General features: G+C 42.7%; 1 protein-coding gene across 3 annotated transcripts in view; it reads left to right on the forward strand.

The window, feature by feature from the left end:
• Positions 1 to 24,697, forward strand: part of CSMD1 (CUB and Sushi multiple domains 1) — a 2,734,739-nt gene that overhangs the window by 1,674,618 nt on the left and 1,035,424 nt on the right. For all 3 annotated transcript variants that reach the window (XM_073589180.1, XM_073589181.1, XM_073589182.1), the window contains exons 6-7: positions 1,352 to 1,464; positions 16,194 to 16,271. In XM_073589180.1, coding sequence (XP_073445281.1) covers positions 1,352 to 1,464; positions 16,194 to 16,271 — 191 coding nt within the window. The remainder of the gene's footprint in view (positions 1 to 1,351; positions 1,465 to 16,193; positions 16,272 to 24,697) is intronic.

Genomic DNA, 24,697 nt, shown 5'->3' on the forward strand with positions numbered 1-24,697 from the left:
CACACTTTAGATATGCACTTAGTAGAGCATTCAGTGCCTATAGGCTGTCATTTTTATTACCATCGCATTTCCTGTTAATACAGTACATTGGGTTGCCGAGATTGATGATCTTTTTCTGAAATGTAAAAGGTTAATTAACAGGCATTTTGCTTATTTGATGAGTGATTGTCAGCCTGTTTCACAAGAATGCTTGTTCACAATAATCGTGCAGTGTAAATGCTTCTTAAATAGCAGACATGTGAGATGCAAGTTAGCAGGGCTGTGCCTCAGTTTGTTATTGAGAATGATTACACTGCTTAAGATGCATTTACAGAAAGATTATTGTCAACAAGTGTTCTTAAGATTGCTTATTTCACAATATGCTTTCAATGTAAATAGATTGCAGTCAGAGAGCAAAAAATTCATCGTTCTTGGCGGTGCATCGGCATGTGCAAACAGGATTAGTACTGTTGAGCACTAAGACAGCCTTATGGTACCGTTACACTTAACGATGCACCAGCAATCCTGACAATGATATGGATCGCTGGTGCATCTCTAAGTGGTCATTAGTGAGCTGCCACACAGGCAAATCTCACCAGCGACAAAGCAGGGGTTGGGAGTCGCTACTTACCTGTCAGACGCGGCGATCCTGACGTCCTCCCGCCCGCGTCCATGCATTGCTCGTCAGCGCCACAGGAAGCCCAGCAGGAAGCTGACGATGAGAAATGGTCCAGGATCTTCTCATGCAATCAGCGATAGCCAGCGGGGGAGCCGATTGGAGGTAAGTATCACATGTAGCGATATCGCTAGCAATATCGCAATGTGTAACGGGCCCTTTAATGCATTGAGTGAGCTGTTAGAGATCGCTCAGTTTGCATCATTTACTTTCATCTTCATGAGAAAACAGGCTGCTAAATGACCACCAATTAGTAAAAGTTTACAGACTGGCCGTCATTTAATGCCATTTGTGTAAATGAACCCTTATTGTTAGGGAGTTTTTGTGCAACAACTTTACATCTTGTAATAAATAAGATGTGCAAATATCTTCCTGTAAATAGAGGAAAAAATTCCATGATCCTGGCAAGGAATTACGGAAATCCTTTACATTAGTGATCCTGCCCATAATATGCCTTGATAGCATTCAAGCAACTGTGTTGTACAGAGATGAGCAAGATAAAAAAACAAAGAAATAACTACTTCAAAGCCATAGTGGTATTATGTGGTGAGCATTATCATTACTATGCATTATTATTGTTATTAATAAACCCTGTATCATCTGTTACTCTTTATTTTGCTACATTAAAAAAATCTTATGGTGTGGTAAAATGTGCCTGTTTGTCTTTAATTAAATTTACACTTTTTTTACTTGCAGGTTAACAGGGATGAGCCTGCCATCTCCTGTAATAAGCAATAAAAATTGGTTGCGTCTTCATTTTACATCTGACAGTAACCACAGAAGAAAAGGATTTAATGCCCAATTCCAAGGTACATGTAACTGTTTAATATACAACTTTCTCTACTAGAATATTTTTTTAATGCAAATAATAGCAGCGTTTACAAGAGAAAAAACTAATTTCAGGCGATAAACATGATTCATAATGCACACACCTAATTGTAGGGTCATACTGTACTCCTGACACCAAAAAAGATCATCCGACAAAAGTGTCTACATTAGCTCCTACATTACTTACCAAGCACAGCTTGGACTCTTTTGTATTTATAAACCAGACACAGCTTGGACCATCTCATAGGGACTTTGGCAATGCAGCTCATTTCTATTCAAGTGAATAGCCAGGCTCCCATCAATCTGATCCTGAGTTGCAGGAAGCCTTTTTATTGCTATACTGTTCAGTAAGCAAGCTTTGGAAGAACAAATTGTGAGATATATTTATATATTTTTACAGACTTTGTTGTTCAAGCAAATATGTTTTGCGCATGCAATGACTATGGACATTTAATAATAAATAGAGCACATTACTCCCTATATAGTTACATTTTAAGGCATTATATTCATTATATATCTACACATAAATCAACAGACAATGGATTTTAATCCCCCCATACACTTTTAGATAGTTGCTGAAGGAACAATGTTTGGCTGATCGTTCGGCTACCAGCAATCTTTACTCAATGCACACTATAACACTTTTTCTCCTGAACACGTCTGCATTCTTTATGAGTATGTAACTTCCAGACATTACTGACAGTGGTTTAACTTTTAGAGAACAAAAGGATGAGAACAAGTCCAAAACAGGACATGCTTGACTAACCCTCATTCAGATGAGACTATCAGACAAACTCATTGATATTGGCAAGGTCTGCTGATGTTTGTCTAATGTGTTTTGGGAGACTTTAGAAGTTAATATTATTCTCTATTTAAAACCCTGATTTTTCTGAAGACTTTAGACTTAATTCTCTAATACCAAGTCCCTGCTTTACCATTAAATTTACTGAGTCCAAAGCAGTGGTGAGAAACAACCAATCAAGTGTACCTAAATGATATTGGAGAAGCAGCAGAGGTACAAAAATATATCAAAAATATATAACAAAATTTAACTTAAATAATCACTTAAGAATTCAATATAAAAAACTCAAAAAATTAAAAGTAGGTCAGTGCAGGATATCTCAAATTAGTGTTTAATTGTGTATACAAAAGGTCAGTACACTGTAACCATTTTGAGGCATATGGAGTGCTAGTTTCTTATGTGCTGGGTAGTGCAATGTCTGCCTAAATCAAGCAGGATAGCAGAAAGTGCCAAAGAATACCCCTGGGTATATCATGACAAGGGTACTAAATTAGGTGTACCTATATTAATGTTAGATGCTAGTAATCAAAGAACACCATAATATAACACAATAAACACAAAACACCCCAATGGTGGATCAGAGATTTGTTGGAACAAAATGATGCACCCCTAAATAAATTGTGAGAATGGTAATGGTAGAAAAGCACTAGAATAGCAATCTCAATGCCTTATGTGGTACACTTGAAGGCCATCTCAGATATATCAGATATATTGGAATGAGTATTGATAGTATGCATTGATATAAACACATTTGAGACACTAAAGTTCCAAAGATGTGTAGTAGTCCAAAACTTAGAATGCTAGAACCAACAACCCCAAATAAACAAAGAATATTTATTCTATAAATAATAATATAACAAATCAAATAACATAATATTCTAATTTGGTATCTCGTATCCACCACTTGTATGGTTTTGTGTTTGCATTTTTTAGCTATTACACATGTTTGTAACCTTGTTGTCTCAAATATCAATGCATATTATCCATATTGTGAAAAACAATTGGTAACTTACCCCCTCATTCCAGTTTATCTGATCCATTACTGGATAGGTCTAAGTTTGACAAACAGTAGGGAAGAAGAGGGGAAGACTACTTAAAACGAGTGGGAAAAAGTGAGGTCGTGAAGGAAGGGGGGCTAGGCTTGGTGTTCAGAAAGAGTATGTGTTCCAGTGGATGGCAAGTGCTACATCAAGTGGCCTCTCCTCCTCTTCCTCCACCTTAGCATCATACACAGTAAAATCCTCAGAGGTTGCACCCCAAATACCCTTGTTTCCCCCATGTCAAAGCTTTCCAAATGCCCAACTGACTATGGAGAACCTCAGATGTGCCATTATTATTATGTCACACAAAATGCTTAACAAATAACATTTCCCACATATCTGCTTTACAGCTGCACAATTTTGGAACCATAATTTTATTTGTTAGGAAGTTATCAGGGTTAAAAGTTGACCAGTGATTTCTCATTTTTACAACAAAATTTACAAAACCATTTTTTTAGGAACCACCCCACATTTGAAGTCACTTTGAGAGGTCAATATTGTTAGGAGTGGCGGAAGATACTAAATAAAAAATAAATAAAGTGCCTTCGCCACCCAGAGTCCACCATGCGGTGGATGGAAAAACCGCTGCTAGCGAGGCAGAGCACAAGGCGGTAATGTGCACAAAGGTTAGACGGCACCCAGTGCACAAAAGCAAGCTCTGTTATACTCACAGAGCTGCAGGCAAATAAGCTCAAACTAAACGCTGAGTCTGTTCAGAGTCACAGACACACAGCGATATAGTTGCGGTATTCGCGGTCACAGGAGTAGCCTTAAACAGCAGGACTACTCCGTCTAGACCTACCATCAAATAAGATGCGAAGCGTCGCAACCGCAGATGCAGAGAAAGCTGTAACTGCAGCGTGGCAAGAATTGAGTTGCTGGCAAGGCGCTGCAATAATGCTGGCGCAATGCAGACGCTAAGCTGCTGGACAAGATGGAGCATATGCGTGCTGGCGCTAGCGCTGCTACTGGCTGAACCCAAACACTCACGCAATCGTATTATCAGAGGGAAGCGGTTTCTTAATAAGTCAGTCACCAGTCCAAGCATCCATCACCATACATACAGCAGCATGTATGAAATACTAGCGCATGGCAGAACAGCCATGCGCGCTTTTTATACCAAACGGGACCTTCCGGAAGTCTCCAAGGCTCCAGGAGGAGCCAATAGGATTAGACACAGGACCTGAGCATGTGACTCCCGAACTCCAATGGGAGCTCGTCCCATGAGCATGCTCAGTGGAGGGAACAGAGGACTTAGCCTCTGGAGAGAGTTGCCGCAAGGTACCCTCCTCTGCAATCTCCTCTACCGCAGATGAAACGCAGGAGACTGCAGCATGTAAGGGTCTAGATTTCATCATGGGAAGGAAGAAATCAGACTCCTAACATTACCCCCCCTCCTAGGGCCCCCTCCTCCCTGAGCCTTCCGAACCATCAACCTGGGCTCAAACTCACCCAAAGGCGAGCTTGATGTCCTGGTAGGTGTTACAGTAAACCGGGACACCTGGAAGGCATCAGTGGAAGAAAAATCACCAGGTTTCAACAGAGACACCAGGGAGATGGCAGGAGCTGGCGATGCAACTGAACGCCGCCGCGAATCAGCGACTGTCACCACTCTCCACTTAGGAAAGTTAACCTGGGCACATGAAGTGCAACCCTGGATAAATTTTTTAATATCCCGAGCTCTATGAGGCCACCAATACGCTCCGGCCAAGAGCTTCGAGATTTGCATGTAACCTCGATGTTGAGGCGCATGGGAAGCATGCGCCCATGCGAGAACTTGAGCCCTAAGATGAGGAGGGACAAAAGTCTCGGTGACCAGTTCAGATTCTGACCATTGCGGGGAGCTGGCTTCCGGAGAAACCACACATACATGGGGACAGCCACAAATGGATTCCTGATCAGAGTCTGTGTTGAGATCGGTATGAGACACCTCCATGGGCTCAGGGGGTATAACCTCTGGCTCAGACAGCTCAGGAGGTACAAAAAATTTAGGAGCTGAGGCAGCTCTTCGCTTGGAGTGAGCCCTCTCCATACCGCTCTCCGAAAAACGGAGGTCGATATGTGAGGAGATGGAAATTAGCTCTTCCAAACTGGTGGGGATCTCTCTAGTGGAGAGAGCATCCTTCACGTGCTCTGCTAGACCTCACCAAAAAATGGGGATAAGCGCTCTGTCGGACCATTCCAACTCGGACGCCAGTGTCCAAAAATGGACGGCATACTGGCTAACCGAGAGTGACCCCTGAGTAAGGGCGAGCAGCTGCAGAGACGTATCATGCGTGACCCGAGGACCGAGAAATACTTGCTTGATGGCTGTTAGCAAGTTGGCCGCAGTTCGAATCTCGAGGTCACGACATTCCCATAGAGGCGTAGCCCATTCCAAAGCCTTGCCCGACAGTAGAGAGATAATGAAGGCCACCTTAGCCCACTCTGTAGGGAATTGCGCAGCCAGCAGCTCCTGGTGTATAGAGCATTGGCTGATGAAACCCCTGCAGGAGGCGCCATCCCCAGAGAATTTTTCGGGCAACGGGAGGTGGGTAACTGTCGGCACAAGGGAGGACACGGACATATGCCCCACAGCATCTGTGAGTGCCTGAACAGCAGCATCTGTTGCCTGCGCAGCTGCGAGAGACCTCTCAAGGGTGGCCAAGCGAGCCTCGAGCTGTCGCACACACTGCACCAGTTGCTGCTGATCTGCCACCTCTAGCCAGACCCTGGCGCTAGTATTATGTTAGGAGTGGCGGAAGACACTAAATAAAAAATAAATAAAGTGCCTTCACCACCCAGAGTCCACCATGCAGTGGATGGAAAAACCGCTGCTAGAGAGGCAGAGCACAAGGCGGTAATGTGCACAAGGGTTAGACGGCACCCAGTGCACAAAAGCAAGCTCTGTTATACTCACAGAGCTGCAGACAAATAAGCTCAAATTAAATGCTGAGTCTGTTCAGAGTCACAGACACACAGCGATATAGTCGCGGTATTCACGGTCACAGGAGTAGCCTTAAACAGCAGGACTACTCCGTCTAGACCTTACGTCAAATAAAGTGCGAAGCATCGCAACCGCGGACGCAGAGAGAGCTGCAACTGCAGCACGGCAAGAACTGAGCTGCTGGCAAGGCGCTGCAATAACAATGGCGCAATGCAGACGCTAAGCTGCTGAGCAAGATGGAGCATATGCGCGCTGGCGCTAACGCTGCTACTGGCTGAACCCAAACACTCACAGAATCGTATTATCAAAGGGAAGGGGTTTCTTAATAAGTCAGTCACCAGTCCAAGCATCCATCACCATACATACAGCAGCAAGTATGAAATACTAGCGCATGGCGGAACAGCCATGCACGCTTTTTAAACCAAACGGGACCTTCCGGAAGTCTCCAAGGCTCCAGGAGGAGCCAATAGGACTAGACACAGGACCTGAGCATGTGACTCCCGAACTCCAATGGGAGCTCGTCAAATGAGCACGCTCAGTGGAGGGAACAGAGACTTAGCCTCTGGAGAGAGTTGCCGCAAGGCACTCTCCTCTGCAATCTCCTCTACCGCAGATGAAACGCAGGAGACTGCAGCATGTAAGGGTCTAGATTTCATCATAGGGAAGGAAGAAATCAGACTCCTAACAAATATGACAGAAAATATCCAAAACTAACACCATTCTAAAAATAGCACCCCTCAAGGTGTTCAAAGCCATATTCAAAAAGTTTATTAACAATTTACGTGCTTCAAAGGAACTGAAGCAATGTGGAAGGAAAAAAAATATCATTTAACTTTTTTTTACAAACATTTTACTTCTGAACCAATTTTTTTTTTTTATTTTCCCAAGTGCAAAACGAGAAAATGAACCACGGCATGACTTGGAACGGAAGGAGAGCCATTTGACTTTTTCAATGCAGAATTGGCTGGAATTGAGATCGGACGCCATGTCACGTTTGTAGAGCTCCTAGAGCTCCTGATGTGCCTAAACAGTAGAAACCCCCACAATTGACACCATTTTGGAAACTAGACAACATAAAGAACTTATCTAGATGTGTGGTGAGCACTTTTAACGTGCAAATGCTTCTCAGAAGTTTATAACATAGAGCCGTGAAATCAAAATATCATATTTTTTCCACAAAAATTATATTTTTGTCCCCAAATTTTTATTTTCACAAGGTTAACAGGAGAAATTGGACCACAACATTTGTTGTGCAATTTGTCCCGAGTACGCTGATACCCCAAATGTGGGGGAGAACCACTGTTTGGGCGCATGAGAGAGCTCGGAAGAGAAGGAGCACTGTTTTGGAATGCAGACTTTGATGGAATGTTCTGCGGGCGTCATATTGTCTTGCAGAGCCCCTGATGCATCTAAACAGTAGAAACCCCCACAATTGACCCCATTTTGGAATATAGACTCCCCATGGAGCTTATCTACATGTGTGGTGTGCACTTTGAACCCCCAAGTGGTTCACAAAAGGTTATAACGCAGAGCAGTGAAAATAAAAAATCATTTTTTTTTCAAAAATCATTTTTTTAGCCTGCTATCTTTTATTTCCACAAGGGTAACAGGAGAAATTGGATGAAAAAAGTAGTTGTGCAATTTCTCCTGAGTACGCTGATACCCCATATATGGGGGAGAACCACTGTTTGGGTGCAATGGAGAGCTCGGAAGGGAAGGAGTGCCGTTTTGGAATGTAGACTTTGATGGAATGTTCTGTGGGCATCATGTTGCATTTGCAGAGCCCCTGATGTGCCTAAACAAAAGAAACCACCCACAAGTGACCCCATTTTAGAAACTAGACCCCGCCAGGAGCTTATCTAGATGTGTGTTGAGCACTTTGAACCCCCAAGTGCTTCACAGGAGTTTATAACAGAGCCTTGAAGATAAAAAATATTTTTTTTCCTCAGAAATGATTTTTTATCCTGCAATTTTTTCTTTCCACAAGGGTAACAAGAGAAATTGGACCACAAATGCTGTTGTGTAATTTCTACTGAGCATGCTGATACCCCATATGTGGGGGAGAACCACTGTTTGGGTGCATGGGAGAGCTCAGAAGGGAAGGAACACCATTTTCGAATGCAGAATTTGATGGAATGTTCTGCGGGTGTCATATTGTCTTGCAGAGCCCCTGATGTGTCTAAACAGTAGAAACCCCCACAAGTGACACCATTTTGGAAACTAGACCCCCAAAGAGCTTATCTAGATGTCTGGTGAGCACTTTGAACCCCCAAGTGCTTCACAAAAGGTTATAACGTAGGGCAATGAAAATAAAAAATCATTTTTTTCTCAAAAATCATTTTTTAGCCTGCTATTTTTTATTTTCACAAGGGTAACAGGAGAAATTGGACTGCAAAAGTTGTTGTGCAATTTGTCCTGAGTACGCTGATGCCCCATATGTTGGGGTAAACCACTGTTTGGGCACACGTCAGGGTTCGGAAGGGAAGGAGCACCGTTTGACTTTTCGAATGCAAAATTGGCTGGAATCAATGGTGGCGCCATGTCATGTTTGGAGACCCCTGATGTGCCTAAATAGTGAAAACCCCTCAATTCTAACTCCAACCCTAGCCCCAACACACCCCTAACCCAAATTTCAACCCTAACCATAACTTTAACCACAAACCTAACCCCAACACAACCCTAACCCTAATCCCAACCCTAGCCTTACTCCTAAACCTAATTCCAACCCTAACCCTAACCCTAATGGAAAAATGAAAATAAATATATTTTCTTTATTTCATTATTTTTCCCTACAAATAGGGATGAGAAAGGGAGGTTTACTTGCTAATTTTTTTTATTTTGATCACTGTGATAGGGTTTATCACAGTGACTAAAATGAACCAATAGGAAAAATCTTCCTATTGTTGCCGGGTACCGGCCAGCAGATCTCGGCAGGTGCACTGCGTATGCGCCCACCATTTTCTTCCTGGAAGAAGATGGCGGCGCCCATGGAGAGGAAGCACGTAGGCTGAGGACCACCAGGAGGTACCGGGGGATATCGCGGACCCTATTTCTCTCTCCTCTGATGTGCGGTCACATTAGAGGAAAAAGAAATTAAATGGCATATCAGCCTTTTTTTGCTGTCACGGTTATATGGTTAATAACGGCAATTGCAAAAGAAGGGTCAGTAAAAACTGACCCAAATCATGTTCTCTGGGCTCTTGGCTACCGCCGGCAGCCGAGACCCCAGAGAAAGTCAGACTCTGGGAGGTGCTATACACTTTCTTCACAATGCAGATAATTAACGTTGCTGTGGTTTAAGTACCCTTAACTACCACCATTAAAAGACACCGCTAAAAGGCGTATTGGCGGTTGTTAAGGGGGTGAGATTGGTTTCCCCAAGACAGCAGTGAGGAACACAGTGTGCATCAAAGTTGTAGATGTCCAACCCCAGGAACATCAAGGCGTAATTGCCAAAACTTTAGAGGATATGTATGATGGGTATAAAGGCACTGGACTATGGGATGGAGGATGTGTATGATGGGTATATGGGCACTGGACTATGGGATGGAGGATGTGTATGATGGTATATGGTCATGGGACTATGGGATGGAGGATGTGTGATGGGTATATTGACAAGAGACTATGGGATGGAGGATAAGTATGATGGCTATATGGGCACAGGACTATGGGAATGAGGACGTGTGATGGGTATATGAGCACTGGACTATGGGAAGGAGGATGTGTGATGCGTATATGGGCAAGTGACTATGGGATGAAGGATGTGTGATGGGTATATGGGCACTGGACTATGGGATGGAGGATATGTATGATGATATATGGGAATGGGACTATGGGATGGAGGAACTGTATGATGGTATATGGGCACTGGACTATGGAATGCAAGATATGTGTGATGGATATATGGGCACAGGACTATGGGATAGAGGATATGTATGATGGGTACATAAGCACATGACTTTGTGATGGAGGATATGTATGATGGGTATATGGGCATGAGACAGTAGGATAGAGGATATTTATGATGGGTATATGGGAACAGACTATGGGCTGGAGGATGTGTATGATAGGTATATGGGAACTGGACTATGGGATGGAGGATATGTATGATGACTATAAGGGCACTGGACTATGGGGATGGAGGATGTGTGATAGGCATATGGGCACTGGTCTGTGGGATAGAGGATAATCATTATAATTTGTTTAACTAAACAAAGTTAGTTACTATGCCCGGGCAATGTTGGGCTCTTCAGCTCATGCATATACACTGGGTGCAGAATTATTAGGCAAATGAGTATTTTGATCACATCATCCTTTTTACACATGTTGTCCTACTCCAAGCTGTATAGGCTTGAAAGCCAACTGCCAATTATGTAAATCAGGTGATTTGCATCTCTGTAATGAGGAGGGGTGTTGTCTAATGACATCAACACCCTATATAAGGTGTGCTTAATTATTAGGCAACTTGCTTTTCTTTGGCAAAATGGGTCAGAAGAGAGATTTGGAAGACTTTGAAAAGTCAAAAATTGTGAGATGTCTTGCAGAGGGATGCAGCAGTCTTGAAATTGCCAAACTTTTGAAGCATGATCACCGAACAATCAAGCTTTTCATTGCAAATAGCCAACAGGGTCGCAAGAAGCATGTTGATAAAAAAGGCACAAAATAACTGCCTATGAATTGAGGAAAATCAAGTGTGAAGCTGCCAAAATGCCATTTGCCACCAGTTTTGCCATATTTCAGAGCAACGTTCCTGGAGTATGAAAAAGCTCAAGGTGTGCCATACTCAGGGACATGGGCAAGGTAAGGAAGGCTGGAAAATGACCACCTTTGAGCAAGAAACATAAGATAAAACATCAAGACTGGGCCAAGAAATATCTTAAGACTGATTTTTGTAAGGTTTTATGGACTGATGAAATGAGAGTGACTCTTGATGGGCCAGATGGTTGGCCCGAGGCTGGATCAGTAAAGGCCAGAGAGCTCCACTACGACTCAGACACCAGCAAGGTGGAGGTAGGGTACTGGTATGGGCTGGTATTATCAAAGATGAACTTGTGGGACCTTTTCAGGTTGAGGATGGAGTGAAGCTCAGCTCCTAGACCTACTGGCAGTTTCTGGAAGACACCTTTTTCAAGCAGTGGTACAGGAAGAAGTCGGTATCGTTCAAGAAAAACATGATTTTCATGCAGGACAATGCTCCATTACATGCATCCAAATATTCCACAGTGTGGCTACCCAGTAAAGGTCTAAAAGAAGAAAAAATAATGGCATGGCCCCCTTGTTCACCTGATCTGAACCCCATAGAGAACTTGTGGTCCCTCATAAAATGTGGATCTACAGGGAGTGAAAACATTACACCTCTCGGAACAGTGTCTGGGAGGCTGTGGTGGCTGCTGCACGCAATGTTGATTGTAAACAGATCAAGCAACTGACAGAATCTATGGATGGAAGGCTTTTGAGTGTCATCGTAAAGAAAGGTGGCTATATTGGTCATTGATTTTTTTTGCTTTGTTTTTGAATGTCAGAAATGTTTATTTCTAAATTTTGTGTTGTTATATTGGTTTACCTTGTAAAAAAACAAGTTAAATGGGTATATATTTGGTTTTTATTAAGTTGCCTAATAATTCTGCACTGTAATAGTGACCTGCACAACAGATATCCTCTTTAGTTAGCCAAATCTAAAAAAAACCACACTCCAACTTCCAAAAATATTAAGCTTTGATATCTATGAGTCTTTTGGGTTGATTGAGAACATAGTTGTTATTCAATAATAAAAAGAATCCTCTCAAATACAACTTACCTAATAATTCTGCACATGGTGTATATATTTAAAATTCCCATGTCGGAACAAGTTTGATCAAATAAAACATAAAATTAATGATACTATACAGTAAGCATAAATACAAATAAAGCCTGACATAGATGGGGTTATTTTAGTCACAGCAAATTCCTAAAATGGCAAACTAAAATGCAATTAAAACTTTGTAAGTACCCCAAAATTGTATTAATATTTAATGTCAGCTTGCTGCATAAGATACAAGATCTACAAACGGTTAGTTATGAGTTATGAGAAAACGGCAACACAAACAAATTGGTTGATTTTTTACAAATCTCCCCAATATTTTTTCAACACTTAAATATAAAAACGGCATGTTTGGTATCATATAAATTTCTACTGTCCCTGGAACCGATCATGCTGGGTCAATTTTACCACATAATGTACACCATAAAAATCTAACTTAAAAAAACCCTCTTCAATCATGTTTTTTGCCATTTCTCTGCATTTGATTTTTTCCGTTTTCCAGTATTTGATATGTTAAATGAATGGCATCATTCCAAACTACATCTCATCCTACATAAAACAAGAACCCATATGACTATGTGAATAGACAAATAAAAGATTTATGGATCTTGAAACCACTGGAGAAAAATATGGAAGCACAAGAAAATCACCTTGTCATAAATAAGTTAAACTATGTGCATGTCCTATTGTCATATGTTTTTGTGACTCAGACATGATCATACACATCTTTGGGGATCTATCAAAAAGGGATAAAAATGAACATCCATTTTAATTATTTTCTTATCTGGTTTCAATTAAGTAATTGCTAACTGATAGTAGAAAAAAAATGTTCTGACAGTTTATCTCCTTTGATTTTAAAATTTGATTCAACGGAGGTAATTCAAATGATACATGGGAAAGTGGTGTGTTTTTGATGGATGTAAAAATGTAAATTGAAGTGAGCATGTAGCATTTTATTGCATACATTTGTCTGTAGTTGTTTATTCAAGAATTCTGTTTTACTACCTGGAATCTATCCGCAAATATGTAAGGCAAAAAAGTTAGTAAATGATTTCTTATTCCAGTTTGTCGAACCTTAAAAGGTAGCCACAGTTTCAAGTAAATTTTCAGAGTATTCTGTCTTGCATATACATGCACAGTATCACAATATCTGGCTGGTATATGACTTGCACTTTTCATTTTCTCCAGTTTTTATTCCTGCATGTTCTATCTCCTAATTTTCAATCCTCTCTGAGCTTGTGGGAGGAGACTAGCCATTATAATCTCTCCTGTAAACTTCACAGCACACAGAGGAAGATTCCTGCTTTTCATTTAATTCTTAACACACAGAAGCAGCAGGGTTTGGGGTAATCATACTGTAATTCTGAAGTAACTGAATGGTACTGTCACACTTAGCGATGTACCAGCGATCCTGACCAGCGATATGACGCGGTCAGGATCGCTGGTACATCGCTAAGTGGTCGCTAGTGAGCTGCCACACAGGCAGATCTTACCAGTGACATCGCACGGGTTGGGGGTCGCTACTTTCCTGTCACACTAGGCAATCCTGACGTCCTCTCACCCGGCTCCACGCTCGTCGCTCGTCTCTCCACAGGAGACAAACGGCCCAGGACGTTCTCACGCGATCAGCGATAACCAGCGGGGGAGCGGTCGGAGGTAAGTATCAGACATAGCGATATCGCTAGCAATATCGCTATAACATCACAAGTTATAGCGATATTGCTAGCTATATCGATTAGTGTGACAGGCCCTTAAATCACGTTCTTGTATAGGTAAAAGACTTGCCAAACAGTTCAGTAGGATCCTATGGAACATGGCACCACAGTAAGCCAGCAGTTGGTCTTGTCAGACCAATACATATTTAATCTGCTTGTTCATAATGGATAACAAGTTCAGACAAATTCACGTAAAGGAGAGGAGGAAGTGTCAAATAAGATGGGAAAGATGATGACTTCTCTGAGAATATTTATTACAAATGTTCTTATATTAGCCCCTACTATTGATTTATGTAGAAGTTTGAAAGTAAATATCCATTGTAAATAATTTCTGGTTCACTGCCAAACTAGAGAATAGTAAAATCATAGATCTGTTTTAATCCTGAGTCAATATATAAGCCTGCAGAAAAAGATCCTTGCTCTCTTTCCGAAGGTCAGTGATGTCCATAATATAAATCCATTTTTATACTTTAATGACTTCTATGGAAATAGTACACTGATTTACATTTTGGAGTGACCTGAATATATATCAGCTTTCTTCTTTAAAAAAAAATCAATAGTCTTAAAATGAATCCATATTTTAGACTCTATTGACTTCTGACATCAATATTGATAGATATTATTAGCTCTCAGATCTTAATTTATTTAAAAGCTGAGCTTTCTATATGCATATGTGTATAATATGCTGCATAGTTATGTCCATATTCTTGCTATGTATTTTATTATTTTCCCTTGATGCAAACGTTGTTTACCGGTATGTTGCCAAGTTATTGTATGCCTGAAAGTAAAGAAAAACTTCCAGGGAACGGCTCAAACACAATTGCTTAGTAACACAAGATAATTTTATTGGTTACTTCGTGGATTCCACTAGTTATTTTTAAACTTAAGTTTTACATTGTTAGAAAATGGTTATAATATTTTTAATGAAGTAAACTCCATTTTTCTTAATTGATCTGTAAACAGCAAAGCCTCATCCTTTTCTCAACACATTGGTATTGCTAATCTATTTTGTGACTTTTTCATATGATTGAATTTCTATATTTGAGAACGAAATAATCAAGTGTATCAAGCAATGTACATAGGCTTCAAGGAAAGGTAAATCCCCCCCAATGCCAACAATTTATCTCTTGTAATGAGAACCCTGGGGACATGTTCTGTGTCCAGTGTTGATCTTTATCGGGAAAAATCTTTTTATGTGAAACTTTACTTTTAGGGTATTTTTCGCTCTCATTCATAAAGAGAATATACCAAATGTTATAAGAAATTATTAAAAGAAGAGTGGGTAATTTCAATAATGATGATGATGATGATGATGATGATGATGATGATAATAATAATAATATAATGTTTTAGCTTTCACTTTTTTTGTTGTCCTCTTAGGGGAATTGAACCTGTAATTATTTGATAACTCATATATTACACTGCAGTAAACAGTGTAACTAAGATTCTCATGTGAAGCCCAAAGTTGATCCCTGACTGCTATGGTAGTCCATCAGATTATCACTATCATATAATAGGAGGACAATGAGATCCAATGCATCAGAGCAGGTCATTTGAATACTAGTGATAGTGATTGACAGTGGAATTTAAGTCTAAACAACAGTGATCAGAGCTGACTCTGATCTCTACTACTAGAGGCAAAAGACCTGTGACAAAATGTATGTCACAGTTCTTGATGGATTTGAACAAGATCTCAACTAGTTATTCTTTTTTATTATAAATGAAGCATAGCCAAAGTATTATGAGAAAACATATGACACATATCAGTTACAGCTAATAAAGGAGTAGTCCCATGGCAACCCTTTTTAATTGAACATTTATATAAATGAACTTTTTCTAACATGCAAACTAATAAACATTACATAAAGAGGGATGTCAGAAATAGTTTCACTCACTTTTTTTGGCTGTCACGGTGAAAATTGCAATTAATTGGTAAAAGTGTAGTACATGAAGTGATCTTTGGTTGCCTCTGTTTCAAAAACATGAAGACTTCTTTACATTGCCGGTGTTTGTCAGGTATGGCACGAGTTAAGCATTAGACACATGGCCAGTTCATTTTAAAAATGTACCTGACACAGATTAGAAATACTCATGTGTGAATTTAGCTGTAAATTAACTTGCCTAAGGACAAAAGCATCATCTTCCATGGTCAGTTTCTTAATTATTAGGCCTATTATGAAAGTCAATGCAAATATTGTTCGCCTCATTTGAAACTTGTAGTTCAGTATTTTATTTGCTACTATGAAATCTTACTTTGAAATAAATCAGAAAAACATTAACCTTTTCTATTTTTAATGTCTTGTGTTTACTGTGAAATTAAGATGATATGATTTAACATAGGACCTACACAGGGTTATGTTTATCATAATTATTTTCTTTGCTAGTCTCATATATTTAATTTATTAATAAATTCCTATTTTTTTACAGTAAAAAAGGCCATTGAATTGAAATCTAGAGGTGTAAAAATGTTGCCCAGCAAAGAAAGCAACCACAAGAATTCTGTATGTAAGTAATCCTCTTCCTCCCAAACATTGTTTTATGCATATATATATATATTAAAGGAAAACATGTTAAAAGTATGCTGGAACATTTAAGCACAACATGCACTACATTTTCAAAAATTTTTTACTATTAAATAACTAAATGTTTAGTTTTGATTAGGTGATGTGGTTTAAATTTATAAAATCTAACACTCAATTAGAATACTTTTGGGTGCAAAAAAATGGCCTAGCTGATACAACTGGAAACTTTTACTAGCTGTGAGTGGGTACTCAGAAACTGTATAAAAATTATGTAAAACATTTTGTTCTTATGTGTACAATTTTCAAATCTACCTAAAGAAAAGGCAACACCTTCAAGAAAGGTTGCGAATAGAGATAAGCAGATTGATTTTTGCACTCGAGTCCAGTATCCGGGTTAGTGGTACCTGGCAGCTAGACCAGAGTCCCTGGTACAGCATTTGATTTATCATGGCTGGTGCTATGTTTTCTGTGCAGTGTGGCTAATTAAAAGTCACGCTGGGAATGCCAGAAGGTGAGATAGTCATGGGACTCTAGTCTAGCTACCAGATACCACTGACCTAAATGATAGATGGGAGTCCATCACTAGTTATGAATAATTTCAAACATATTAATGATAATTAATTTTTTGAAAACCTTACTTAATCAAAAGTATTTTGGCTATGGGCTTGGCTTTGGCTATGGGTTTGTATGAAGATTAAAATGTGTTTATTAGAGATATGAGGATAAATTTACCTGTTTACTTTTTTGCTCCTGGAAATTCAATTAGCAAACTTAATTTTCCTTTTTATATTCTTAGGTCTGTGTAGACTGCAAACTGTAATAAATAAATTATGTAAAAATAGAAAAATTGTTGAACACATCTTTCCAATCATCTTGTCGGCCACTTCTCTACTCACCACTACTCATCCGGTCCTCACTGCATCTTCAGATCCCCCAACAACTGAATCTTTAGACCACTCTCACTTTTTCAGACTTCTGGGTATCATGGCAACTGGGAGGGTTCTGCACAGGTGTGCAGGAGGTTAACAGCACACATGCATGGAGGACATGTGCCGCTGACTTCTAATGCCTGAGCATAGACCTCCCAGGTGCCATGAAACATAGAAGTATGGTACAGTGCAAGAGCCTTGAAGATTGGCAAAGGTTTAGAAGGTGCTGATGGATGATGATGGATGAGTAGCAAAGTGGCAAGGTGAGTTTAATACTTTTTTAAAATTTTTAACCTTTTTTGCCCCATTATGGTTCAGAAAAATTGTGTCTATCGCATGTCATTTTGCTAAACCCAGTAAAATATGAATTACAAAAAAATCTACATCTTGACTAATGCAGATTTTGTAAAATTCAAGTAGAAATCACTTCCAGTTGAATTTATTTACTGATCTATAGTGACATATACTTCATTTACAGAATTGTATTGAATTTTAGGAGTTGTTATGTCTTTAAATTGATTTTTCTACCCAGTTTGTGATGCAAAAAGAATCATACAAAATTACTATAACATTATTTCCAAATCATAATTTAGACATATGACTTGCCCAGTGTATTAAGTTTACAAAACTTTAACAGAAAACTGAAATGTCTGCCTATAGCAACAAAAAGGTAGAGTCAGCCAACCTATCTGTTGCTCCAGTTAGGCTTTACCAGATGACCAGGTGACATGGCCTGAAACTTTATGCTACACAATGGGATTATATGAGTTGATGGGAGTAAAGCATAACAACTTGTAGAATGGAAAGATTTACAAGATTTGTTTTTAAATGAATAAGAAGCAAGATTAAGTAGCCTGAATGAAGCTGAATTTACACTACAAATAATTGTGAAGTAGCATTCTTAAACCCCCATTTCAGGATTATTTTGCAGTGTAAACAGGCTCATAATTACTTGATGAACAAGCAAAACCTTTGATAATAGGGTGAAATTAATATTTTGCACAACACAAAAGATAATTGTTTTTGGTGGCTAATTTCCTTGGGAAATATAGAGCTGAGCGATCGTGCTCAATGATACATGGATGTCTTTCAAGTATATGGTTGTTTGGATGTGCTCGGTAGTCAGCGAGCATTAACCGGTGCTCGATTTCAAACTCATATCCATGCCCCACATGTTTGATGCCTGTTACATAGTCAATAAGCATGCGGGGAATGCATGCGAGTCACTGTAATGCAGCAGCCATCTTGGTAGTGGGATTACTCTGTTTGGCTAGCTGAGTGACATCTTCAGGGGTATAAAAAGGACAGGCTCAGAACACTGACACCATTGCACAGCTTTGTGATAGTTTTTATTTAAGGGTGAGAGTGCCTATCCAAGTGTGTATGTGCACAGTTTAACAAATCAGAGTCATGTAGTGTTGATACTGGTGCTGAAGCTGAACCATCATAAGTCCTTGTAAGGGCTAATTTTGTGCTTAGCTGCTTTTGTCAGATGCATTCTGCATTTAGCCTATGGAGAGAAAGAGAGTTGCAGGAGCAGGGAGAGTGTCTGAATACAGTCCCTAGGCAGGGATTTGGGCTTTGCAGTCCATTGGTAAAAATATAACTGTGGCAGTTGAACACATTTTTTGGGGGTTAAAAAGCTGACTATATTGTCATCCAGAGAGTATTACATGCTTTTTAGAACATTAATGTGTTACCTTATATAGCTATACAAAAAAAATTGAAATTTTTTTTGGACTCAATTACTCACCCATAGAGTATTGCGTGCTTTGTGGTTGGTACATTTTGGTGCTATATAACATTCCCAAAAAGCGTTGAAAATTTTTTCTGTATTCAATTACTCGTCCATATACTATTATGTACTCTGTGGTACATTTCAGTGTTATATAACAGTACAAAAAAGAATTACAAAATGTATTTGTATTCAATTACTCATCCATACACAATTACATGCTCTGTCGTACATTTTGGGGGCATATAACACTCTCAAAAAAGCATTGAACTTTTTTTGGATTCAATTACTCATTCATAGAGGATTACATGATTTATGGTACTTAATGGTGGCATTAAACTAAAAAAAATGCTTTGCCTGCTACAGGTGACCACTATTTTTTCAATTAATAATAAACTTTGTTTCAAGAGACCTAGCAAGTAGAAAAGGCATAAGGTATGCAGTAAAGGACAGGGAAGTGGAAGTGCTGATGATGGTGCATGCAAACTGTTATGCCGCGCTCACCAGGAGGCAGGGCTTCGGCCCTGACGTCACTCCCTCCGGTACGGCGGTCCCTCAGGGGTCCCCGTCGAGTGCGCACGCGCAACTCTCGTCCCCGGGTCTCCTCCTCCATGCCACGTTTGCGCTTGCGCGCTCCTGTCAGTGCTGTATAGGGCTCGGTCCTCTCTATGGTATTGGAGGACCTGACCCGGAACCACTAGTGGTCATGTGCTTTCTGGCTAGGTCCTGACCCGGAACCAGTAGTAGTCATGTGCAATATCAGACGACCTCCCCCTAGGGAGGGTGCCTGATTATTGTTGTGCTTCCTGGCTGGGTCAGCTGTGTCCCAGCCTGGCTGTGCGCTGTTCTCAGGTCCTCTGCTCTGTCTGCTATTCTGTGGTGCTCCTAGCACTTGCTCTGAACCCTTGTTGCTTCATGCTCAGTTGTGCCTCCTGGCACATCCTCTTGTATCCTGTCTCTTGTTTCTTGCTCCGCCGTGCCTCCTGACATTCACTCTATTCCTGTGTTCTGTTACTTGCTACACGCCTTATGTGCCCACGTGTACCCGTCTAGCACTACCCTGTACTCAGCGCACTCCCGTGTACTCTCCTGTGTTCCCTAGTATCCTGCACCCTCCAGTCACACAGTCTCGTATCTCCTGTGAGCCGGCCGCCTGGTGCCAGCAGTCGTGGTATCGTATCCCCTGGGGCTTGCTCCTGACACTCCTTGTATAGGGGGTGGTCCTCACTAGGCTAGCTCGCCCTGGGAGGGTTGGTGCCGCGACCCAGAGGGTCCACTCCAGGAGTCGCTAACACTCTAACACTCTAACAGTATAATCAGGCCATGGACCCCGCTGGTACTGCGGCTTCCGTCCAAAAGGAGCTGATGTTCCTCCTGGAAAACCAGATTAGGATTATGGCATTTCTCAAGTCCATGGAGTCCGGTTTATCTGCCTCTCAGTCCTCTGAGCCTGGGAATGCTGCCCAGTTGGCTAGTCTCCAGCAGGAACTTGCGCAGCAACGCGACTCCCAGGCTCAGATTCTCAACTATATAGCGTCGGTAGATAATCGGCTCCTTTCCATACAATCTGCCCAGGCCATGCTTCCACACTCGCTTCCGCGCCTATGCAAGCCACCCCGGTATAGCGGTGACCCTGTGTTGTGTCGCGGATTCTTGAACCAGTGTCGCTTGCATTTTGAGTTTTTGCCGCAGCATTACCCCACCGATCGTGCTAAAATAGCATTCATTGTTTCTCACTTAGAGGGTAAGGCGCTTGCGTGGGTGAATCCCCTTTGGGAGCGTGATGACCCGCTCGTCGCTCAGCTTTCCATCTTTTTGGACACTTTCCGTAAGGTGTTCGACGAGCCGGGTCGCCTTGCTTCCACCACTGAGTCCCTCTTTAATCTTCGTCAAGGTTCTCTATCGGTTGGACAATACGCGATATGTTTTCGCACTTTGTCCTCTGAGCTAGGTTGGAATAATGATGCCCTCGTAGGGGCCTTTTGGCGTGGTCTGTCCGGTCGGATCAAAGACGAACTGGCAGGCCGAGATACCCCTACCAATTTGAAGGATCTTATCTCTCTTGCGACACGCATTGATTTGCGCTTCCAGGAGCGCACCCGCGAGTCAGCCAGAGAGAGAGGGTCCTCTCGCCTCTCTTCGTCCACTCGCAGTTTTTCTCATCCGTTACCCGAGTTATCTGCGGCAGATCTGGTACCTGAGGTTATGCAGGTGGATCGCCTCCAGATAGCTCAACGGCGTCGTGTGAAAAGGCAGGCACAAGGGCTCTGTTTCTATTGTGGGGATGCCTACCACTTTCTACGCTCATGTCCCAAGAGACCAGGGAAGTCTCTCCGCCTGGGACTGTTAAGTGAGGTCTCCCCAAGTGTATGTGATTCCTCTCTACCCCTGACCATGCCTGTCTCCCTGAATTTTGGTTTCGAGACTTTTACTGTGAAAGCTATTGTGGACTCTGGCGCAGTGGGTAACTTTATTAGTCTCGAGGCAGTTAAGAAGTTTCGCATCCCTGTCAGATCCCTGGAGTCTCCTAGGTCAGTAGTTCCGGTCGACGATAAGCCCTTGCAGGACACCGTTAACCAGGTCACTGAGGAAGTTGAGTTGCAGATTGGCACATGTCATCGGGAGCGGATCTCCTTCTACGTATTGCCGACTTTGCCTCATACCCTTCTTCTTGGCCTTCCTTGGTTACGTATTCATGGGCCGACCCTGGACTGGCAATCTGGTGATATACTCCGTTGGGGACCGTCCTGTCAAAAGAGTTGCCTGCTGTTCATTCATCCGAAGAACCCTGCTTGCTTGTCTTCGACGGTTATAGGTCCGCCGTCCACCATCCCGTCTGTGACTTGTGACATTGTCCAGAAGGAGGCTGAGAGTCAGTCTCCACATCCGCCTAGCATCCCGTCTGTGACTTATGACATTGTCGAGAAGGAGGCTGAGAGTCAGTCTCCACATCCGTCAAGCATCCCGTCTGTGACTTGTGACATTGTCGAGAAGGAGGCTGAGAGTCAGTCTCCACATCCGTCAAGCATCCCGTCTGTGACTTGTGACATTGTCGTGAAGGGAGCTGAGAGTCAGTCTCCACATCCGTCAAGCATCCCATCTGTGACTTGTGACATTGTCGTGAAGGAGGCTGAGAGTCAGTCTCCACATCCGTCAAGCAACCCGTCTGTGACTTGTGACATTGTCAAGAAGGAGGCTGAGAGTCAGTCTCCACATCCTTCAAGCAACCGGTCTGTGACTTGTGACATTATCAACAGGGGGGCTGAGAGTCAGTCTCCACCTCCGTCAAGTGACCGTCGCAAGGTAATTACCGTGGCATCCGTCAAGTTGACGCCCCAGCGTCCAGGGGAGACCTTTGTGTCTAAAGGTAACCGTAAAGGTGTGTTATCCTGGGGACATTCTTCTCCGGCTGCCGGTCATGTTGGTGCCAAGAGGACACTCTCCCATTTATCCCACGATTACTGGTGGCCGTCTATTGCTCTGGACGTCAAAGACTTCGTGGCTGCTTGCCCATCGTGTGCCAAGAAGAGACTTCCCAAGCAACCATCCTCCGACAGCTCGCCTCCTAAGGATGAATTGACTTCCAATGACTGCACCACCACTTCGGCCTTCAAGCATGTCTGTGTGCCTCTGCCGGATCGACCTGTCTCGGGGATACCTGCCTCCGACTCTCTGTCCGTGGAGTTCTCCAGGGTATGGCAGGAGACCGAATTTTCTCATATTGAGACTCTGGATCTCATTGGTCCTCATGCAGTTAGGAAGTGTCTGGATCCCGCTCCTAGTGTCAAGGTGCTATTTTCCAGTTCTAGAGAGAGGGGGCTTAAAGGAGGGGGTACTGTTATGCCGCGCTCACCAGGAGGCAGGGCTTGGGCCCCGACGTCACTCCCTCCGGTACGGCGGTCCCTCAGGGGTCCCCGTCGAGTGCGCATTCGCAACTCTCGTCCCCGGGTCTCCTTCTCCATGCCACGTTTGCGCTTGCGCGCTCCTGTCAGTGCTGTATAGGGCTCGGTCCTCTCTATGGTATTGGAGGACCTGACCCAGAACCACTAGTGGTCATGTGCTTTCTGGCTAGGTCCTGACCCGGAACCAGTAGTAGTCATGTGCAATATCAGACGACCTCCCCCTAGGGAGGGTGCCTGATTATTGTTGTGCTTCCTGGCTGGGTCAGCTGTGTCCCAGCCTGGCTGTGCGCTGTTCTCAGGTCCTCTGCTCTGTCTGCTATTCTGTGGTGCTCCTAGCACTTGCTTTGAACCCTTGTTGCTTCATGCTCAGTTGTGCCTCCTGGCACATCCTCTCGTATCCTGTCCCTTGTTTCTTGCTCCGCCGTGCCTCCTGGCATTCACTCTATTCCTGTGTTCTGTTACTTGCTACACGCCTTATGTGCCCACGTGTACCCGTCTAGCACTACCCTGTACTCAGCGCACTCCTGTGTACTCTCCTGTGTTCCCTAGTATCCTGCACCCTCCAGTCACACAGTCTTGTATCTCCTGTGAGCCGGCCGCCTGGTGCCAGCAGTCGTGGTATCGTATCCCCTGGGGCTTGCTCCTGACACTCCCTGTATAGGGGGTGGTCCTCACTAGGCTAGCTCGCCCTGGGAGGGTTGGTGCCGCGACCCAGAGGGTCCACTCCAGGAGTCGCTAACACTCTAACACTCTAATACAAGCGCCGAGAATGAGAGGCAGATGTGACTGAAGTACAAGAATCATGACCATCCACAACGCATATGTTCTTGTCCCACTTTGCATGGAGGCATGATATAACACTTCTTAACCAGAGAAGTGAGAACAGGTGGTTGGTTGGATAGCAGATCATGCTTCCAGTATGCTTGACAACTCCACAAAGTCTTTTACAGGGTCCAGTCTCAAGTCTCACCAGCCAGCAGTCTGGATCATGCAATAATCATTGTGATCTTCCTTCCTTTCACCATGTTGAGACTAGTAATCCCACACTAGGACACTCCGAGGAGCTCTTTACAGCATCGCTTCTTAATTTACTTCTCACCCTGCATGTTCCAATAGGGACAGAAGGAAATGCTGCCACAAGATGATCATTTTGTCTAACTAGGAATATGGTGATGAGTCGATAAGTCAGGTTGTTGTTAAATCAGCAAGTCAGGAGGAACGGTGCATCAGTGGAGTATGAGATAGTAGATGATAAAGTCACCAACACAACCTGGGAATCTGGCATACAGAGTGAGACCAGCAGCATTGAGGGGGAGAGTTGGAAGCACCAAAACATGCAGGAAGAAGCAGTAGGGTAACCAGAGGGAGAAGGTGAGCAACTGTTCCTCAGAGCACTGACACTCATGAATTTCTTCATCAAAGAGTTAGTGGTTCTCCAGTCAGGGACTTTTTTAACCCCTTCCCGATCAATGACGCCACATAGGCGTCATGAAAACCTGTGCCAATCTGACCAGTGACAGCTATGTGGTGTCATGACTTTAAAGCCCCCCTGCGGGTCAGGTAACCGGGGTCACTAAAAGGTCACCCGACCTGCAGATACAGGGGGCTTTGTTCTTCACACAGGGGCATGGCTTCCCCCCACATGGCTACGATCGCTCTGATTGGCTGTTAAAAGTGAAAGCCAATAAGAGCGATAGCAATATTTCATCAATGAAAATTGGTGAAATTTTACAATCCAGCCATGGCCGATGCTGCAGTAGCATCGGACATGGCTGGAGACCGTGATCCAACCCTCCCACGACTCACGGGGCAGATCGGCCCCCGATACCGACTGATGGTGGCA

This window comes from Dendrobates tinctorius, unplaced genomic scaffold, assembly GCF_039654945.1.
Source record: "Dendrobates tinctorius isolate UK_male_01 unplaced genomic scaffold, ASM3965494v1 ptg000107l, whole genome shotgun sequence".
NCBI lineage: Eukaryota > Metazoa > Chordata > Amphibia > Anura > Dendrobatidae > Dendrobates > Dendrobates tinctorius.